Here is an 18,581-nt window from a genome sequence, read left to right on the forward strand (position 1 = left end):
TTGTCAGAGGCCCAACTGATCATGGCCTATGATCTTTCAAAGCTATGAATTTTCTCTTTAGTAGTTTGTTATCTCAGTTATTTTGTGATAGTGATGGAAGGCTGACTAATCCACTCTATCCCAGTTCACCCTGACCTACATTCCACTTGTGTCTATGTTGATGAGGACCAAGTAGGATACTCTTTTTCCTTCTTGTCTCCAAAGTACAGGTGGAAATTGGAGTTATATTTCTCCTTTGAGGAGCTCCAACCAGACTATGTGGATGTGGACAAAATTCAGAACAACTCAATTCAATACAACTGTGGCTGCAAGTAGTGGTGTTTTGTTTGTAAGTACAAATTATAGTTATGAAGGTGGCTGATTTAATTATGTAACAGAATGATATAACTGTTAAGACTTTCCCAACCCAGGGAGTTGAGATATTAATCATTTCAGCAAAAATCAAGTTTGACCTTCCTAATTCAGAGGTGACATTGTCAGAGAAAGGGTCATATATTTTGAGCTCTGTAGTATTTGTCAGTTTTCAGGCTGGATGCCAACCACTTCTGAATATCCCAGAAATAACCATCCTCCATGTGATCTGTTCTGTGGCAACCCCACAGATGCTACGTTCATTTTCCCTTCCTGGATTGCTCAGATGATTGTCTTGCATGCTTTGCTAACCTGTGGATAGAATCCATCCACTTAACTAGCACATGAGCTATAGCTGCTACTTCAAATGAAACTCAGGAAGCCTTTTCCCTGCTGCTGTGGGAAGCATATAACTAGCTCCTTGTGCAGCCTGACCCCACTGATGTTTCTGACGCATTTGGCCTGCAGCGCGCCCTTCCTGAGACCTCTCATCTCTTTTCCACAGCTGGATATGCCCAAAACTGCACGCAGCACTTCCTGTGGGTGTGGTCCTGCTTTTTTAGGCTCCATGGTGCTGGCTGCACACTCAGTGAATAGATCACACGTTTTGCCACTTACAGGTTCACAATACTTTTGGAAATACCAGCAAGGGCTATGAGTGACTGTATCAGATATAAGAATGTTTCTACCACCTCCTATTTTTTTCAGAATGATTTTGTAACGGTAGTGTCTCATGAAACACTATAATTGGTCAGCGCAGGGTGTGTGTGAGAGCTCCAGAATGGCGTCACTGGCTATTCTCAGGAGAGGAAAGGCAGGGTATCCCCCCTGGGAGGATGATGACATTTGTTTCAAGTTGGGAAAGGGCCTGTGGTTCTCTTCCTGCATTGAGGGGAAAGCGAACACACAATGTTCATTTCCTAAATACGGGATGTGCTGTGCTGGCAGGTCATTTTCCACCAGGTCACATCCTTCTGGATGAAGGCAGCAGGGGTCAGGGGCGGAAATGGCAAATTCTCAGAATGAGACCAGGCTTTCCCAGGGCAGCCATTGGTTCTCTGGGAGTATAAAGCACACTCATCCAGAAACAGCCTCTGGGTTTTCTTTCCTGAAGGCAGCCAGAAGAGAATGGTAAGTGGGGAACCTGGAGGGTACTGTCTGAAAAATACCCAAAGGGTTGGTAAAACTGAGGCTGTAGTCCTGGTCCATTATATACTTGAGATGACTTTTTTTCCTTTTCATTGGTGAGTTGGATTATGACAGCCTTCAGATAAAAAGAAAACCCCCAAATGGAGAGACCAGGATGCTAGATTAGCTCTGTGAAGAATCAGCTGCATCTAGAACAGGTTCCTGTTTTGATTTCACCTTCTAGATGAGAATAACTATATCTGCCCTGATCCTCACAGTTCTGAAATGTCCTATTTCTGTGCTTCTTTACTGCTTTGAAGAAGTTCGTGACAGCGAAGAATGTAGTGGCTGTGAGGGTAGGAATCTTTTGACAAATAGGAAGGATATACTTTTATCCCAGGATTCAGTTTTCTCTTTGTTAGTTACCTTTCACTGGCTTTAATTCAACTGGGTACAGGTACCCCTCAGTTAATTTTTTTTTTTTTTTTTTTGGACACAGGGTCTCATTATGCAGTTCAGGCTGGTCTTGAGCTCATTTTGTGGCCCAGGATGGTCTGGAACTTATGATGATCCTTCCTGCAACAGCCTCCCAAGTGCTGGGATTACAGATGTGCACCACCACACCTGGCTTCTCAGTGAATTTTTAAATAAACTTTTGGCCAATTGATTTTAGTTACTCTTTTTTTTTTTTCTTGGTACTGGGGATCAAATTCATGACCTAGCACTTGCCAGGCAGGCGCTTATGCTGCTGAGCTAAATCCGGGGCTCTCATTTCTTTAAAAAAGGAAACTCATACTAAAGGGACAAGGCATTAATTGATGCAGTTTAGTTTTAATGAAGTACCATCAAAGGCAGATTTCTCCTTAAGGGGCCCTAGTTGGGATACACAGTAGAGAACACTCTTCGGCTTGATTCTAAGGTAAGAACCTGAAAGAATAGCAAGCAGTAAGTAGGGTGTTGCTTCAATTGAGCATCTAATTTAGATTAGGTTGGTTGGTTTTCTTGGTACTGAGGCTTGAACTCAAGGTTTTCCTTACTGAGCTACAGCCCAGCCCTTATTTTGAGACAGGGTCTTTAAGTTTGATAGGCAATATAATTTTTGAGGGTGTGGTAACTTGTCTTTTTCATTTATGAGAGACAGAGATAGAGATACAGAGAGAAGAGATGCTAGGATCCAAGCCTTCATATAATAAACACTATAAAAGTTTGTAAACTTTAAACTGTTACCTTTCAAACAAAGCAAAGGCCTCACTCAGTTTTGGAGTGGCCTTCTACTCCAACCTCACCCCCATGTTATTTAACAGATGATTCTAGTGTTAGCTTTCCCTGGGAGAAAAGCAGAAGAGCACATTGCTCGTATTTGCATATGCAGATATAAGGCCTGGAATCGTCCCAGATTTCTGAACCTTCCTTTGAACCTTGACCCATGGCCCACTGGGGGCCCACCCGTGGCAGGTGCCGGTACGCTGAACCTCCCACGACTCTCCAGTGTGCAAGGTTAGCGAGAGCCGGGTGCTAACCAAGAATCTGTGTCTCCGCAGGGCACGGAGCCGTCCCCAGCCTGGGGGCCGCCGGGCTCAGACGCGCTGCGGCGCTTCCAGGGTTTGCTGCTGGACCGGCGCGGGCGTCTGCACGGGCAGCTACTGCGCCTGCGCGACGTGGCCCGGAGGCTCGAGCGCCGCCGCCGCCGCTCGGTGGCGGCGCACGTGGCGGGCAGCTCGCTGAGCGCGGCGGGCGCCGTGGCCGCCATCGTGGGGCTGTCGCTCAGCCCGGTCACCCTGGGAGCCTCGCTGGTGGCCTCGGCCGTGGGACTGGGGGTGGCCACCGCCGGAGGAGCCGTTACCATCACATCCGACCTCTCCCTCATCTTCTGCAACTCCCGGGAGGTGCGGCGGGTGCAGGAGATCGCGGCCACCTGCCAGGACCAGATGCGCGACATCCTGAGCTGCCTCGAGTTCTTCTGCCGCCGGCAGGGCCGCGGGGACACGCAGCTGCTGCAGAGCGGGAGGAACGCATCCATGGCCCTGTACAACTCTGTCTACTTCATCGTCTTCTTTGGCTCCCGTGGCGTCCTCATCCCCAGGCGCGCCGAGTGGGCCACCAAGGTTAGTCAGGCCGTGCTGAAGGCCAAGATTCAGAAACTGGCCGAGAGCCTGGAGTCCTGCACCGGCGCTCTGGATGAGCTCAGTGAGGTGCTGGAGTCCCGGGTCCAGTTCTGCACCAAGTCCGCCTGTGGCCGCGACCTCGGAATCTCTGCTGACCAGCATGCAGGGTTGTTTTTCTGAGAACATCCTTCCTCTCCTAGGACCACGGCCAGAAGTCATCCTTATGGTGTGCCCAGATTTGTAGCTCCCTCAGGACTTAAGCAAGTTGAGTGCGGAATGGAGTGGAAAGGATGAGAAAAACTGCTGAGAAGTGATTCGTCACAGCCTTTCCTTCTCGACATCCTGCTATCCCGGCTGGACTTGAGCGCTTGGGACTCTCACTTGTTGATCTTAGTGTGTGGCCTGAAACCTTTTTCTTGTGTCAAAAACCGCCTCGGCTGCACACAGTGGGGCAGCCGCTCTTGTTTTAGAATTATTTTGGGGTCCCTGCTCCTGCCCTGATGCTTCAAGATGAAATGGGGGTGGTGGCGGCACCTACTTTGTCCTCCCCAAGTCCAGCTAGGCTTTGAGGTCCTCAGTGTGCCCATGGGAAGACCCACTTGCCTTAACACCTCTCTTCCAGAGTTTCTGATACAAAAGAACCCTACAGACAGTTTCTGAACATTGTAGGAAGATTCAGGACCAGTGGAGGACTAGGGCTGCCGTGACCTCCCTTTCTTGTCCCCTGAGCTTACCCACTCACAGAGCTAGTCAGGATGTGGTGTGGACCTTGTGAGGGTGTCTTCAGTCCAGACCTCCAGGTAACCTGAGAGAAAAGTCACCTGAGTCATTATCTAAGTCTGGCCCCCTTGCATGAAAAAGCAGAGGCCAAGAAAGATGTCAGCTACTAACATCACGGTATAGAGAAGAGATATACAGTCCTGGGTTTGTTATGATCTTTGCCACTACTGTGTGACTTTGCCACTGGATCTCTCTGACACTGGTTTCCTGTTATATAAAACAGAGATAATAAGATCTTAGCCTATTGTAATAGGCTGAGACAAGGTGCCTCACAGTGCTTGGCTAATGGTGTGGTTTCTTGATGGCTCATTAGCATTCCCAGGGATTTTTTTTTCTTTTAAATACCAGGAATCGTACTCAAGCACTTGCCAGGCAGTTACTATGCCACTGAACTATATCTCTGGAACTAAGGAATTTTTCTTTCTTTCTTTCTTTTTTTTTTTTTGGTGCTGGGGATTGAACTCACCACCTCGCACTTGCCAGGCAGGCGCTTATGCCACTCAGCTAAATCCCCGGCCCTTACTAAGGAATTTTTTAGACAGGCGGTTTTGGGACTCAACCCAGAATTTATAGACTCAGAACCTTTGGATATGAGGCCCAGTAACTTGCATTTAAACAAACCCTCCAGGCAATTCTGATGCACGCTGAGGGTTGAGAACCACTGCAGCAAATGTTAAGTTCTGATTCCCTCAGTAAGCCTTTTCCTGGGTAACAGGGGGTTCCATAGTCTTGAGAATCATTCATGAGAGATCAAGGACAGACTGCCTTGGAAGCATGCGAAAGAATGTAGGAGTGTGCCTATACTCTGGCCAGTGCATCCTGGGGTAATTTCTGACCCTGTGAACTAAGAGGTGTTACACAGTATACCCTTTAGAGGGCAGTGTTGCTCACTCATTGTGGAAACTGGTACAGAAAGGAATGTGAATTTACCAGAAACTGATTTTTCTCTATTTACCTTCCCTGAAAATTCCAGACTACTTTTTAATTTATTTTAAATTTTTTATTTAATCACTGTTATTTACATTTAATTTTATTTAATCATCACATTTAGAAAATAATAAGACGCATGTTTTTGAATAGGAGACTAATGCTCTTTTTAAGAGAAGAGGTTGAGTTTGATTTTTCTAAAGACTCTTTCACTTTCAGAGGGACTTTTTTTCTAGTGTTTTAAATGATCTTTTTGAAGTAAGTGTGGGATGTTCTGCACAGAAAGACCAGGAACTGATTTTAAGTTTGTAAATTGAGATTTGACTTGTAGGACATCTAAATGACATAGCATATTTGTATCCCAAAGAGCCTTTGCCAGAAGGTAAAACGACCTGGGAAGAGAACTTTAGTTCAGGAAAAAGAAAATAAGAGGCACATGAAAGAAATTCATAGATCTTGAGAATCTGATGTCCTGGGAAGTCATGTCTTATGGGTGATGGGCAAAACAGCTTGATGTTATGATGGTGATGTGTCACTTTGCGGACTGTAAGAAACCTGTCAGCTATGTCTGAGAAAATACTTAGAATCTCCTCAACTTTCATCCTTTCAATTACAATGTTGAAAAACCATTTGGAAAGTCTTTGGAACCACATACAAAAGCCTTGTGTACATTACCTATATTTAGTATGCGATATACATTTGCCATGTCTACCCCCACACTTCCCAATGATGGCTGTGTGTCTGAGGAAGTGTAATTTTAGCACTGGGGGAGGGGTGGGTGTTTCTATATTTTTACTTTTCCCATAAATAGCAATTTGTCTGTTTCCTGGTTTATTTTTAAATTGACATTGACTTCTTTTGAAACTGGTGTTATTCTAGACTACTGTGCACAGATAACACTGAGAAATACCAGAACATGTTATGGCAAAAATGTACGCAGCCATTCCCTAATACCATCATTTATTAATGCTTGAGCTTGAGTTACATTTTCCCAATACTTGGTATGTTCAGTAAAATAAATGGAGCACTTCTGGAAGAAGCAGCAGCAGCAACAACAAAATTTTTCTTGTCCCTTGAGTATTTTGAGTGTCTTAAAGTTTGAAACTTCTTCAGTGGCCCGTTTTACATCAAGGGAAGTGTGTCTGCTTTAGGAACCATAGTTGCATTTAGTACAAACTCAGAAAATGCATTTGAGTCATTTAATTAATGGCTCAATTGTATTAATAAGGATTTGTTGATAATGAAAGACCTTCCATCTTGTCATGTCTGTGATAAAAAGTGAAGCCTCTACCAGGATTTAGTCAAGTTCGGTTAAATTAATCCTAGTGACAAATAAATATTCTTTCTTTCATGGGAATGCAAATAAGGCTTTTTCTTAAGGCCTTGATTTTATAAACGAAGAAGCTGAAATGGTATGTTGTAAAGGGAGATGGGAAAGGGGACATTTAGATTATAAATGTACTTTACAAAAAAGTCAGAGCTAGAAAAATAAACGTGTTCACACTGAATTTTGAAGTTTTTCTCTGTTCACCTTTTGGGTTTATAGTCAGTCATTTGGATTATTTTGGTTTACAATAAACGACACTCATTTATTTCTGCATTTCAAAGTTTTAATAAAACTACAGTCTGCTCCATTTAAAAATAATCCTTAGCACACATTCTGCTTTGAGAAACTTGCTGCAAGATACCTGTCATTTCCAATAAGGTAAATGTCAAACTTGAAAGTATTTACTGGGAGAGAAAAAAAGAGTGGTGTAAAAAGCATTCTAGATCAGATATGCCAAACAGTCAACTTGATACATTTCTCATTCAATAGCTTGCTATGAAAGAAAGTAGAAGGAATTAAAATGTTAAGATAAAGACATTGTGCAGAGGTGAGTGTGGATACACTTGAAAGTAGAAACTTTTGAGTTCATTTTTTCCCACTGTACAAAAATTACTCCTTTTCCTTTATTGAAAAAAACTGCTCAGGTTTCAAACTTTTTAATCTTTCTCTAATTAGGTAGTCTCATGTTTGCCTGTATATGAATTAGTAACTTTGTCACAGGCCAGATATTCACTCATTTTCACTTAGAACACTCAGCAGCCAGTTACATGACTCAAATTTTAAAGTAATCAGTTCATATGTAGGAGCTCCTTTATTACCTAGAAAGCAGACACTACTCTCAATACCTTTGAGTATGGTTACAACCTGGGGAAATACAGAATCAGTCAAATTAGCCTTCACAAAACCTAAACCCTAGAGAAGCAGGCAGGGAACAGCATCTACATCAGGAAGGCAAAACTTTTATAGAAATCCCCCAGGGGCTTTACTTGGTCAATCACTGCAGTTAACCATGCAAGGCTTCCTGGGAAATGTAGTTTTTTTTAAGATGAGAATTGTGCTGCCTTGATTACACTTAGAATACTGTTGGTAAGGAAGAAAACATAGGTGGCCATTGAGGTGGAGGAAGGTGGTATCCAGCAACCCAAGCCAAAAGCCTGTTGTGGTTGCTGCAAGCAACTGGGGACCATTACTCTCTGAGTGCCAATGTCTGCATCTATACCTTAGCAACAGCCCTGGGTCTGGATACTGCCATATCGTTTTAGCCGCATAGCTAAAACGAGACTGTCAGCAGGACCCTTACTGTCATAAGCTGAGATCCTATCTTTGCTGAAGCATATGGAGTTCCTGTAGTAACAAGTGTTCTTTCAGCTAAGTGCAGTAAATTTGTGGAGTTGACAGGGGTTGGGATGTTACTTTTTGTTCCTGGCGAACTCATAAAAGGAGAAGTAAACCCTGCTGAGGCCTGGAATAGGACAGAGTGAGCCACAAGATCTGGAACAATCTCTTGACAATGTGAGAGTTGTCAGGAGGAAGGAAATAGTGCTGCCAAAGCGATACCCATATTGGGGCCGGGGATACAGGTTGGGATCCTCAGGCCCACCACGCTTGACTGACATCAGCACTGCTGGAGTGTGAAGAGACTGATCTCCGTGGTGGTCTAGTCCGTGCGGATGAAGATTCTCTGAGTGAAGCTGCATCTACACAATCTGATATTCAATCTTGTTTTGTATGTCCAGCGTAACCCCAGAAGTGAGTACACAGGCCTGCTGGCTACTGGGTGTATCTCAGAGCTTTCGCCAAGGGTCATAGCCAAGGTCTCTGCCTCCCTTATGCAAAGGAACAGACAGATCCTGGCTATATCCAGTCACAGACTTGACCAAAATAGCTGTAACTGAATCTTTTTGTGGAGACTGGGAGGGCCGATAGCCAAACTCTTTTAGGGGAAATGTTTCATTTCTAGGCTCTCTGATATGCATTTAGTTCTGTCTTTACCTTATTATTGAAGCTGCATCTTCAATGTATCATTTAATACTATTACTTTTCCCCAGTACCTAAAGTGACATCTTGATGTATAGAAAATAAACATGAAATATTTAATAATAATAGTGAATATTTGAGAGCTCACTAGGTCCTGGTCTAAGCACAATTTGACCTGTATCACCTCATTTAACTTACGAAAATCTTATAAGGTAGACCCTGAAATTACTCTGTATTATTAACAAAGAATTTGAGAGGTCACTCAACTAGCAAGAATACCTCTGAGATTCTGTATAGGAAAAACATTATTAATTGTTTAGCTTCCATTTCTAATTTCTCTGCAGCATTTGACATTGGTGACTGCTCATTGGATTTTGTTTCTGTTTTTTATATTGAGCATTGAACCCAGAAACTGCTAAGCTATCTCATAATCTTTTTTTATTTTGAGACAGGTCTTTCTAAATCATTAGGTTGGCCTTCAGCTTTTGATCCTCCTGCCTCAGCCTCCCAAGTAGCTAAGATTACAAGTATGAGCCACCAACTGGCTTGACTATCCAGTTCTTAAAGCCCTTTTCTGTCTTGTGTTTTGTTGACACCAGCCTTTATTTGTCTTCAGGATTCCTAGTTTCCTTGATAGCTTTTCTTTTTCTTTTTCCTCCATTCCTGAACTTCAAATATTTCCTGACTTTAGACAGACAAAGGCTGCTGCCCTTCACCTCCACTGCAGTCCTCACCAAGCATGTCCACTTCTGGGGTCTCATTGGACGTTGGGATGGATAGATCCAGCTCTGAAGGGCTCTGTTTGAATTTGGTGGATACTGGGAAAGACAAAGACAATTGAAATCATTTGAACAAAAGAGAATGTACAAAAAAAAAAAAGCTGTGTTCCTATTACTCTGGATTTTACTCAGAAATGATCTTGTTCTTCTCTGAGTGCAATCTGTTCATGGTTCTGACTCTTATTATTTAATACCTTTTATTAAAGATAGATGTACTCACCCTAAGCCCTTAAGAAGAGAAGCCACATCACAGAGCCCATTAAGTCTCCCTGCAGGAAATCCTCCATAAGCATTTGTTGAATGAATAAATAACCAAGCACTGTCTGTCCTTATGGAGATACTGGCATTGCTTCTCAGCAGTTCTGTGTCAAACTGGCCCAGTCCCACAACTCTTCCACCTCTATCAAAATGAACATCAGTATGTCAGTTGCCTGCCAGAAAATCCCTCATCATCTACACCTTTCCCTTTCTTATTTCTCTGTTGTATCTTTGCCAAAGTACATCTCTTCAAGTAAACCTGCATCCATCCATCTTGATCTGTTTTTGCTATTACCACAACTCTTCTAGGTTTTAGGTCAACACCCTGAACAACATGTAAGCCAGGTTTGCTCATTCTAGGTTCCTTTCCCTCAAATTCACACTACACCCCAGTCATCAATTCATTTATGTAAATCACGGATTTCCTGACATTCCAATCTCATGGAACATAACTACATCCTTCCTTAATTCTGAGTTTTAGTGCACACCCCAGAATGGTGCCAGCTTCTTGTGGTATCTGTTATATTTCATTGGCGGTGATGCTGTGAAGCACTAAGGTCACTTAATTCTGTGACTTTAATGAAAAAAGTGATAGCGTAGCCTAGGACCTGTTAGAAAGGGCTGAATCAGACAGAAAAGCTGTAAGGATGCTGGGGAATGAGGGGGTGTTGTCCTGGGAGAAGGAGGCAGGATGTGAAGGAGCAAAGCAGGAATGGGCAGGAGGTCTTCACTATGTCAGTGTCCTCTTGAGACGGAAGGTCCAGGGTTTTTGTTTTGCCCTGTTTGTTTTTTTTTGTATATATGTTTGTTCATTTTGCAGGATTGGGGGCTGAAACAATAGCTCTTCTACCGCTGAGTTACATTCCCAGCCCCTTTTATTTTTTATTTTGCACCAGGTCTCACTAAGTTGAACTCATTTTTTTTTTTTTTTTGTACTGGAAATTGAACTCAGGACCTTGCATTTGCCAGGCAGGCACCGTGCCACTGAGCTGTATCGCTGGCCCTTAAATTGAACTTGTGATCCTTTTGTCTCAGCCTCTCAAGGAGCTGCATTTACAGGTGTGGATCATTGTGGTCCAGTGGCCTAGTGGTCTTTGACTGATCTGGAGAGAACTGGACCATCGTGTACCATCATTGTTTGATAAGAGCAGAGGAAAGATAATTTTCTGTTGAATTTGATGCTTTACCTCCATGGACTCTTGAATGGAGTTGGTATAAAAATGCAAGCCCAGTTCAAGGCCAGCACTAACTCCCTTTCTAAAACTACTGGGTTTTGTAATTGAATCTTAAACTTATGATGTTGCCAGTGAAATTGCTGGCATCTGAAAGCTTCACTTCCAACAGTACCTCCTTTCTTAGGGGTGCAGCCAAAGAGGGGAAAACTTCAGAGTTATTGGGAGTACAATTTCTCGTCTTTCTAGCCTGGCCACTTTTGCAGGTTTTCCCAGCATGATTGTGATCCACGTTTACTACTGAGTGGAGGACTGGAGGACATCATTTTCTCTGGCACACAGGAACCAGAAAGAGACAGTTTTCCCTCTGGTGATCTGCAGTGAGATTGGAGCTTGTCCCCATCTCTTCCTTTATTTATGGGAAGTTTTGGGCTTGTTCGCTTTCTCTGGAATGATTAACCATGGTCTAGGGTAATAACATGTTTTCAGACACTTAATTTAGTCATTTACTCTCCCTTTCCCCATCCCCGCCTTGTTTTCTTCCTCCTCAGCCTTGATGATGGAGAACAAACACAAGCCCTGTGCATACTAAGCACCTGCTCTATCCCTGAGCCCCCAAGCATCAGTACACACAGGCATGTGACATCTCTGCATCATAACTGCCATTTCATCTCTCCTTGATTAAGTGTCCTGAAGAAGTCAGAGAGGGTGAGATTTAGTCGAGGTCAGCGTGTCTTTAGTAATAAGATGGAAAGCTGCCAGGCGGGTGATAAGAGGAGCTGCAGGAATGGGGGAAGTTCATTTCATTGTTCACTGAAATGGAAAGCAAAGTCTTTGGCTGAGATGACCAGGGAATGAGGGAACTGGGTGGCTGGGAGGGGTTGTTTAGAAGAGTGGTTGTTGTAGTCAGGATTTACAAGGGAAACAATTTAATACAGGACCCACAATTTATAAGATTATTTTAAAGTAGTCACCCAAAGAGTCAATACAGAAGAGTGCAGGAAATCTGTTCACACATTACAGACCCAAAGAATCCAACTGAGGTCCTGGATCTCAAAGCAATGTTCTGCATGAGTACAGTTGAAGATCTAGAGCCTATGATAATCCCCCCACCTCCACTACATGTCCAGTTGGAGCCCAGGACAATGTCTCATGCAAGTCTGCTTCATGGATCTGCATGGGAAGGTGCAGAGGTTGGTGGTGGAAGCTAGAAAGTCTGTGACAGCGGGCTGAAGGATCTGTGCCAGTAGGCTTGGGGATATGCAGTGGAGCCAGGAAACGATGCTCAGGGACCAGGATCACAGCCATCTTCAGAAACAGTGAGGTCCTGAGCTCCTCCAACAATGAGAACAGCTGAGTTCATATCAGGAAGCCAGAGTGACAAGCTCTCCAGAAGACTGAACAGCACCACTTCTCCAGCTCTCCTTTTTATGTTGTTGGCAACAATCTTCAGGTGGGCCCCCCTCACCTAGCACCACCCTGATTCAGTGTAGTTGGGTGTTACAAGTCACACATCAGTTGTTAACCCACCACAGTGGGAAAGGGAATAGACAGGAATAAAGGGACATCTACAGAGGCACAATGGTGAGTGGGATTTCAGGAAGCAGAATGGAGAAGCATAGTTTTGTCCTTATATACAACAGCAGTTCTTCCAGCTAGTTGAGAACAAAAGGAATTTATGAAACACTAGAAAGCAGGTGGGTGTCGTGGTGCACATCTTTAATCCTAGCACTTAGGAGGCTGAGGCAGAAGGATTGCTGTGAAATTGAGGCCAGTCTGGGCTAAAAGTGGGTTCAAGACCAGCCTGAACCAAATAGTGAAACCCTGTCTCTAAAAAAAAAAAAAAAGTTTCCTAGGAAGGTTACAGAGGCTCCGAAAAAGTCAAAGTCAAGCTGGGGGACAACACAGCTGGGAACAACACCCAAACTGTATTTGAGGTCTGCACTCTGGCAGAGCCTCCAGCACCCACTGTGTCTAGGCTGAGACACTTCACACAGCACAGCCCACACAGGCTCAGGCACCAGAACCTTTGTCACCCTTTTCTTTGAGCTGATTACCTCTGTCACTGTCATGTCCACTCCCCTGAATGAGTCCCTTGTGAACTCAAGAGGCACGGGCGTGTCTGCAGAGCAAGTCAGGTGTCTGCAGCAAATGCCAGTGAGGGTGGGTGAGTTTATTTCTATCCAAGGTGGTGAACTACTAATGGGGAAATTTCAGGAACCCCTGGAAAATTATCCAACAGATGCTAAGCAAGGGTAACAAATGTCCATGCCAGCCAGGGGAATAGTTCATCTTTTATCTATTTATCTGTGTCAAATATGCGGACATCAAATTTATTATAGTAAAATTTAAGGCTCCTGCGTCAAAGTGTGGTAGAGCCATGTTACTAGGGCTTGGTATTTTGTTATGGCAACAGGAGCTGGATTGCCAAGGAATTTGTAAACACCATTCCTAGTAATACATTTTTTAAAATACTGTGCACACCTTAAAAAAAAAAAGGAATATGAAACAACCAGGAAATGAGTCAAAGCTGCCTTTTCCTTTATGACCTGGTCCATACAATGAACTGACCTTGAAACTCTAGCCTGTGTGGCTTTCTACACAAGGGTTGTCACATAGCATTTGAATTTCCGGTTTCTTGTTGACTCTAGGTTAGACTCATTCCTCACATATTTTAGTTATATCCTAGAATATCATTTGTCCTTTATACTGTCATTTTCAGTCTGAGACATCAGATTTGGGGCGGTACAAGGTACAAAAATCTTTTATCCTAAAGACCAAATGATAGAGCGGACTGTGGCATTTCAGGAGACCAAATGGCAGGCTTGATAGACAAGTTGACTTTCCAGCACTTTCCCCTCTCAGTCACAATGAGCTTCTCTGAGTCACTAATAGCAGTGTAACCACCCACCCCACCCCCGAATAGCTGTAGCCTTGTTAAATAACCAACACCAAGCTTGGTCTCTCTATTTTTTTTCCCAGATTCATAAACTCCCTGTGACCCATATAATAAATAGATTCTAGGGATGTTACACACACACACACACACACACACACACACACAGAGGCAACCCACTTGGGACACTTTGTGGCTCTCTGACAGAAGCTTTCTTTCTTTCAATAAATATATTCTGGGAGTCAGTGTCATTTGCAGATGGTGCAGGGAGAGAACAAGGCCCACCAGGAAGCAAGCCCCATCTGGGAGCCAGCACCATGCATGGGCCACTGCCGGAGTGAGGACAGCCAGACCCCAGTCCCTTCTGGTGTGCGGGCTGGCAAACAAGAAGTATTAACCCCCAACGCCCACCCCCTGTAAGTGACTCGCTGCTCTGGAGAAGCACAGGCTATGATGATAGCTACGGAGGTGAAATGCAGTTGGATGCTTGTGGTGCTTTGGTGCTTCACTGACCTTGCAAGTCTAGGGCTAGTGGTCTGATCATCTGCTCAGAAGATAGTGTTACGCAGTGTGGCATCTTGGGAGGATCTCCTTCTGAGGGTGTAGCCATTGTTGATTCCCTCTTAGCTTGTTTTGAAGTCCTATATCATTTTCATTGCTTTTGGGTTGGGTTTTATTCGCTTTTGTTTTGTTTGATTATGTGACATCCGATGGCATGAGCAGCTGTTTCACAGAAAGCAATATACATTATGGTAGCTATTTTGGGTTTATTATTGCCTTGTTTTGGAATCCTTTATTGCATTTATTGTTTTGTTTTTATTGTGTTCTGTTTGATTTTTACCATATCTGAAGGTATCTGCAGCTATTTTGAAGGCAACAAAAAGCATTATAGTAACTACTGTTGATTTTGTAATGTTTTGAAGTCCTGTATCACTTACACTGGTTTGTTTTGATTGGTTTTGTTCTGTTTTATTTTCCTTGGTTTTATCCTCTTTAAAATAAAAGAAAGAAAGATAGATAAAAATAAATATATTCTGCTCTTAGTCTCCATTGTTTCTAAAATTCATTCTTCGATTTTAGAGAACATGAACTTGTACTGGACATTTTGCAGGTGGGACATTTCTTTCCCCTAGTATCATTTGGAGGTCTTCCGCTGAGATCATTGGACAGAGACACGAGTAGCTCAGTGTTGAAGTCCCTTACTCTATTGGAGTGCATTCTTGAGCACTGGAAGATTTTTGACCTTTACATGTTGAAAAAGAACCATTTGGTATTTCTCTGCGTGTGTGTGGCTTTTCTATTCCCTAGAGCCAAAATGGAATGCATGAGGAAGTATTAATTATGTTGTTCTTTTATAACTAAAATCTTACAGTAAAAAAGAGAGAAAATGGTCAGAATTTCCTTATTTCAAACTTTGTTACATTAAGAAATAATTCTTGGCCAGGGATTTAGCTCAGTGGCATAAGCATCAACCTTGCAAGCACACGGTTGTGAGTTTGATCCCTGGTCCAAAAAAAAATTCTTAATTATGCTTAAAGTATAATCATAATCCATATGATACCACCCCCATTCATATGTCTCTTTTTTTCAGGGACTTAAAGCAAATCAAGCTACAACTGGAAAAATTTTCAGATGACCTTGATACGTATGCTAAAGTTTTAGAGGACTTATTCAAACCTATGAACTAGATTGAAAAGGTGTAATGTTACTCTTAAATCAAACATTAACTTCAATGAGAGATAAGCAGCATTACAAACTGCTATTGCAATTGGGGATGAATATCATACTGTTAATTTTAGACAGCCAGAAGATTGACAGCTAGGTCCCACTGAAGCCCAAGCAGTCCCTACCCAAGACCCCTGCTGGCCTAATAGACAGAAAATTGGAGCAGGAAACATTTTCAAACGTGTATTCTTTTTTTTTTAAATTTTATTTAAGGAGAAAAAAAAAACAGAAAAAGGGTACAAGATATACAGAATTTCAGAAAAAATAAACAGTAGGAAATCACTAGTTAATTACATATTGTCATAGAAATAGTTGTTGAAGTTACAAAATTAAAGCATATAGAGGAAACTTTCAAACAGTGAGACTGCAAACAGTTCTCACACATGTATTCTTAAAGGTCTAAAAAGGATAAAAACCAAATCCTCTAGTTATTTTAGATTGTCAGTTATTTTTTTCAGGAGGAAGATGAAAATCCTCCTGCCTTCTTAGATTGTTTACTAGAGGTACTGGTAAAGCATATGATCATAATTCCTGATTTTTTGTCTTTTTCCTTTTTATCGGTACCAGGGATTGAACTCACGACTGCCTGCTTGCAAGGCAGGCGCTTATGCCGCTGAGCTAAATCCCCAGATCCATAACTCCTGATTTGATAGGACAGATTTTGCTTAAAGACATGTTTCTTTTTTCTTTTCTTTTCTTTTCTTCTTTTTTTTTTTTTATCGGTACCAGGGATTGAACTCACGACTGCCTGCTTGCAAGGCAGGTGCTTATGCCGCTGAGCTAAATCCCCAGCCAAAGACATGTTTCATACTTATTTAATCCCAGCTACTAGAAAAAGATGTAAAAGATAGCTTTTGTTCCAGATACTTCACTTGATACTTTAGTAAAACCTTTCTCCTTAGTATTCTATAATGAGGACTGGGAAAAAGACAAGGAAACCCAAAAAATAGCTGCCTTTGTTGAAGCTTAAAAAATAATACACTAATTCTGATTCTCAGGGCTCCAAGAAGAGGTCAATGACTAGGTCCAACTGCTATTACTGTGGAAAGCCAGGCCATCTCAAGAAGGACTACCTTAAGAAGTTCCCCCAAGCCATGCCCTGATTGCAAAGGCTGCCACTGGAAGCAGATTGCACTCTTGAGACACAGGCCCCAGAGCTCAGATTCATCTTCCCAAGTGGCCTAGCAAGACTAAAAGGCCACGGGGCACTCTGCCTCTTCCTTCTGGCCAGACTGTCATCTCTACCTTCATCTCCACGGAGGAGTCTGAGTAATCATAACTACCAGAAAGAAACTAGTCTATTGCTGGACATTGGCTCATGTCTCTTTGTCCTTCTCAACTCTGACCTTCCTTCCAGATATCATATCTCAATAAAAATAGTCACCAGAAAAAATTATCTTGCTTAAGCTGTAACTAGGATAACTTTCTCTTTGCTCATTTCCTTTAGTTATTCCTAAAAGCCCAGCTCCTATCCTGGAAAGAGTTTATCCTGTCCAAATACTGTAATATACTTGGAAAGCCAGCTGCCACAGGACTGGAGAAACCATGCACCCCTCCCCCTGCAGTCAGCCCCACCTGAAACAAGTCCAGGAGATGTAGACACAAAAGAAATTAGAAGTCAAACATCTGAAATTTTTGTTTTGTTTTATTTATTGTCTTTCTGAGATAAGGTTTCACTATGCAGTTCAGGCTGAACTTGAGCTCACTTTGTAGCCCAGGCTGGCCTTGAACTTGCAATGATCTTCCTGCCTCAGCCTCATGAGTGCTGGGATTACAGGTGTGTACCACCACACCTGGCTAAACATCTGAAATTTCTGAAATAATAGCAACTGAAATAAGGAAAATACTTAGGATTTACTTTGTTTGATTAATTTTGCATCCCTATATCTCACCCAAAACAAGTCCAGGAGACATAAACATAGAATAAATTAGAAGCCACACACTTGAAATTTCTACTGAAGTAAAGGACACAACCTAGGTCTTTTCTTGTTTGATTAACTTTGCAAGCCTGTATCTAGTAGACTACAACTATCTGGAGGATAATATAGTGTAGTATAGCAATTATTTTTGATTTCCTATTGTCTTGTTTTCGAAATACAAGATTGTTCTCATCGTATTATTTTGTTTCATTTTATTGTTTTGTTTTATCCTCTTAAAAAACACATACAGGAGACTCATAAATTGGTCTCATTCATTAATTCATTGGACAAGAATTTGCTGAATTTGCTGTGCAAGATACTGGCAGTGCCTACAATCTGGTGGGCCATTAGACAACGATAAGGCTCCTCATGAACTATGGCAGTAGTGATGGAAAAGGAAGAAGAATAGAACAACTCAAGATAAATTCTGTCTGCAGAGTCTGTAAGACTTGCTGATATGGCAAAAGAGGTGAAAAGAACAAGAAGCAAGTGTTGGTGGAAAACTCAAGTGCAAAAGTGAAATGTTCATTGGGAGGTAAGGCTAAACTGAGACTCTAAACAAATTATCCACAGAAGAGACATCCTTAAGAATGTGTAGACTATGCTGAAGATGAAATTGAAAAATTTAAGAACATGTTCCTGACAAATCTCTTTCCTTTTGCTATACTGGAGCAGCGTCACCATACTCGGGGAGGATAATGTTGCTTCTCACAATAAACTTGACTTTGTTCTCTCAGCCTTTGCACTGGCTCCTTCTTTAGTGCTTTTTTTTCTATGTTCACTGTCCTACTATGTTCCTACTTGCTTATGCTGCAACCTAGGAACCACGGACACATTGCTGACCTTCATCGTCTATGTTAACCCAACCATGGGGATGTACCTGATGTCTACACGTCTTTTAACTGTCCATTTCTTTCCAACCCAACTGTTCCTGTGCTGGTCCAAAATTTCATCATCTTTTGCTTGAAAAGCTGCCATTCGCTCCCCTACCCTACCTATTCTCCACTGCAGCTAAGGAATCTTCTCAAATGCATCTTTGCTGACATCTCTTTAATGGCTTCTCGTTGTCTTTAGAATAAAGTTCTAAATTTCCAGATCTTTGATTTGAACTACCAGATCCTAACATATCTGGTCCCTACCCACACTTCTAACTTGATCTGGAGTCAGCGTCTTACAATTGATTTGATTTTGTTTTTCCCAGTGCAGGGCCAAACCTGGAAAGTTCTTTCTGCCTGGT

At 42.5% G+C, this 18,581-nt stretch overlaps 1 protein-coding gene across 3 annotated transcripts; it reads left to right on the plus strand.

Annotated features, from left to right (window-relative positions):
* Positions 1-226: 226 nt before the first annotated feature.
* Positions 227-6,799, plus strand: Apold1 (apolipoprotein L domain containing 1). Of its 3 annotated transcripts, none has more exons than XM_063238249.1 (2): positions 227-328; positions 3,021-6,799. In XM_063238249.1, exons 1-2 carry the CDS (start codon positions 257-259, stop codon positions 3,762-3,764), a joined length of 816 nt encoding a protein of 271 aa, XP_063094319.1. In that variant the 5' UTR covers positions 227-256; the 3' UTR covers positions 3,765-6,799. The 3 variants fall into 3 exon arrangements, 2 of the variants coding, with proteins under 2 accessions (XP_063094319.1, XP_005008685.2); XR_010043870.1 differs by lacking the exon at positions 227-328 and adding an exon at positions 1,053-1,482 and having other exon boundaries at positions 1,979-3,120; XM_005008628.4 differs by lacking the exon at positions 227-328 and adding an exon at positions 1,207-1,482.
* The last annotated feature ends 11,782 nt before the right edge of the window (positions 6,800-18,581 follow it).

This window comes from Cavia porcellus, unplaced genomic scaffold (genome assembly GCF_034190915.1).
Source record: "Cavia porcellus strain 051 isolate PalLab524CR breed Dunkin Hartley unplaced genomic scaffold, mCavPor4.1 scaffold_27, whole genome shotgun sequence".
In the NCBI taxonomy this organism is placed as follows: Eukaryota; Metazoa; Chordata; class Mammalia; order Rodentia; family Caviidae; genus Cavia; species Cavia porcellus.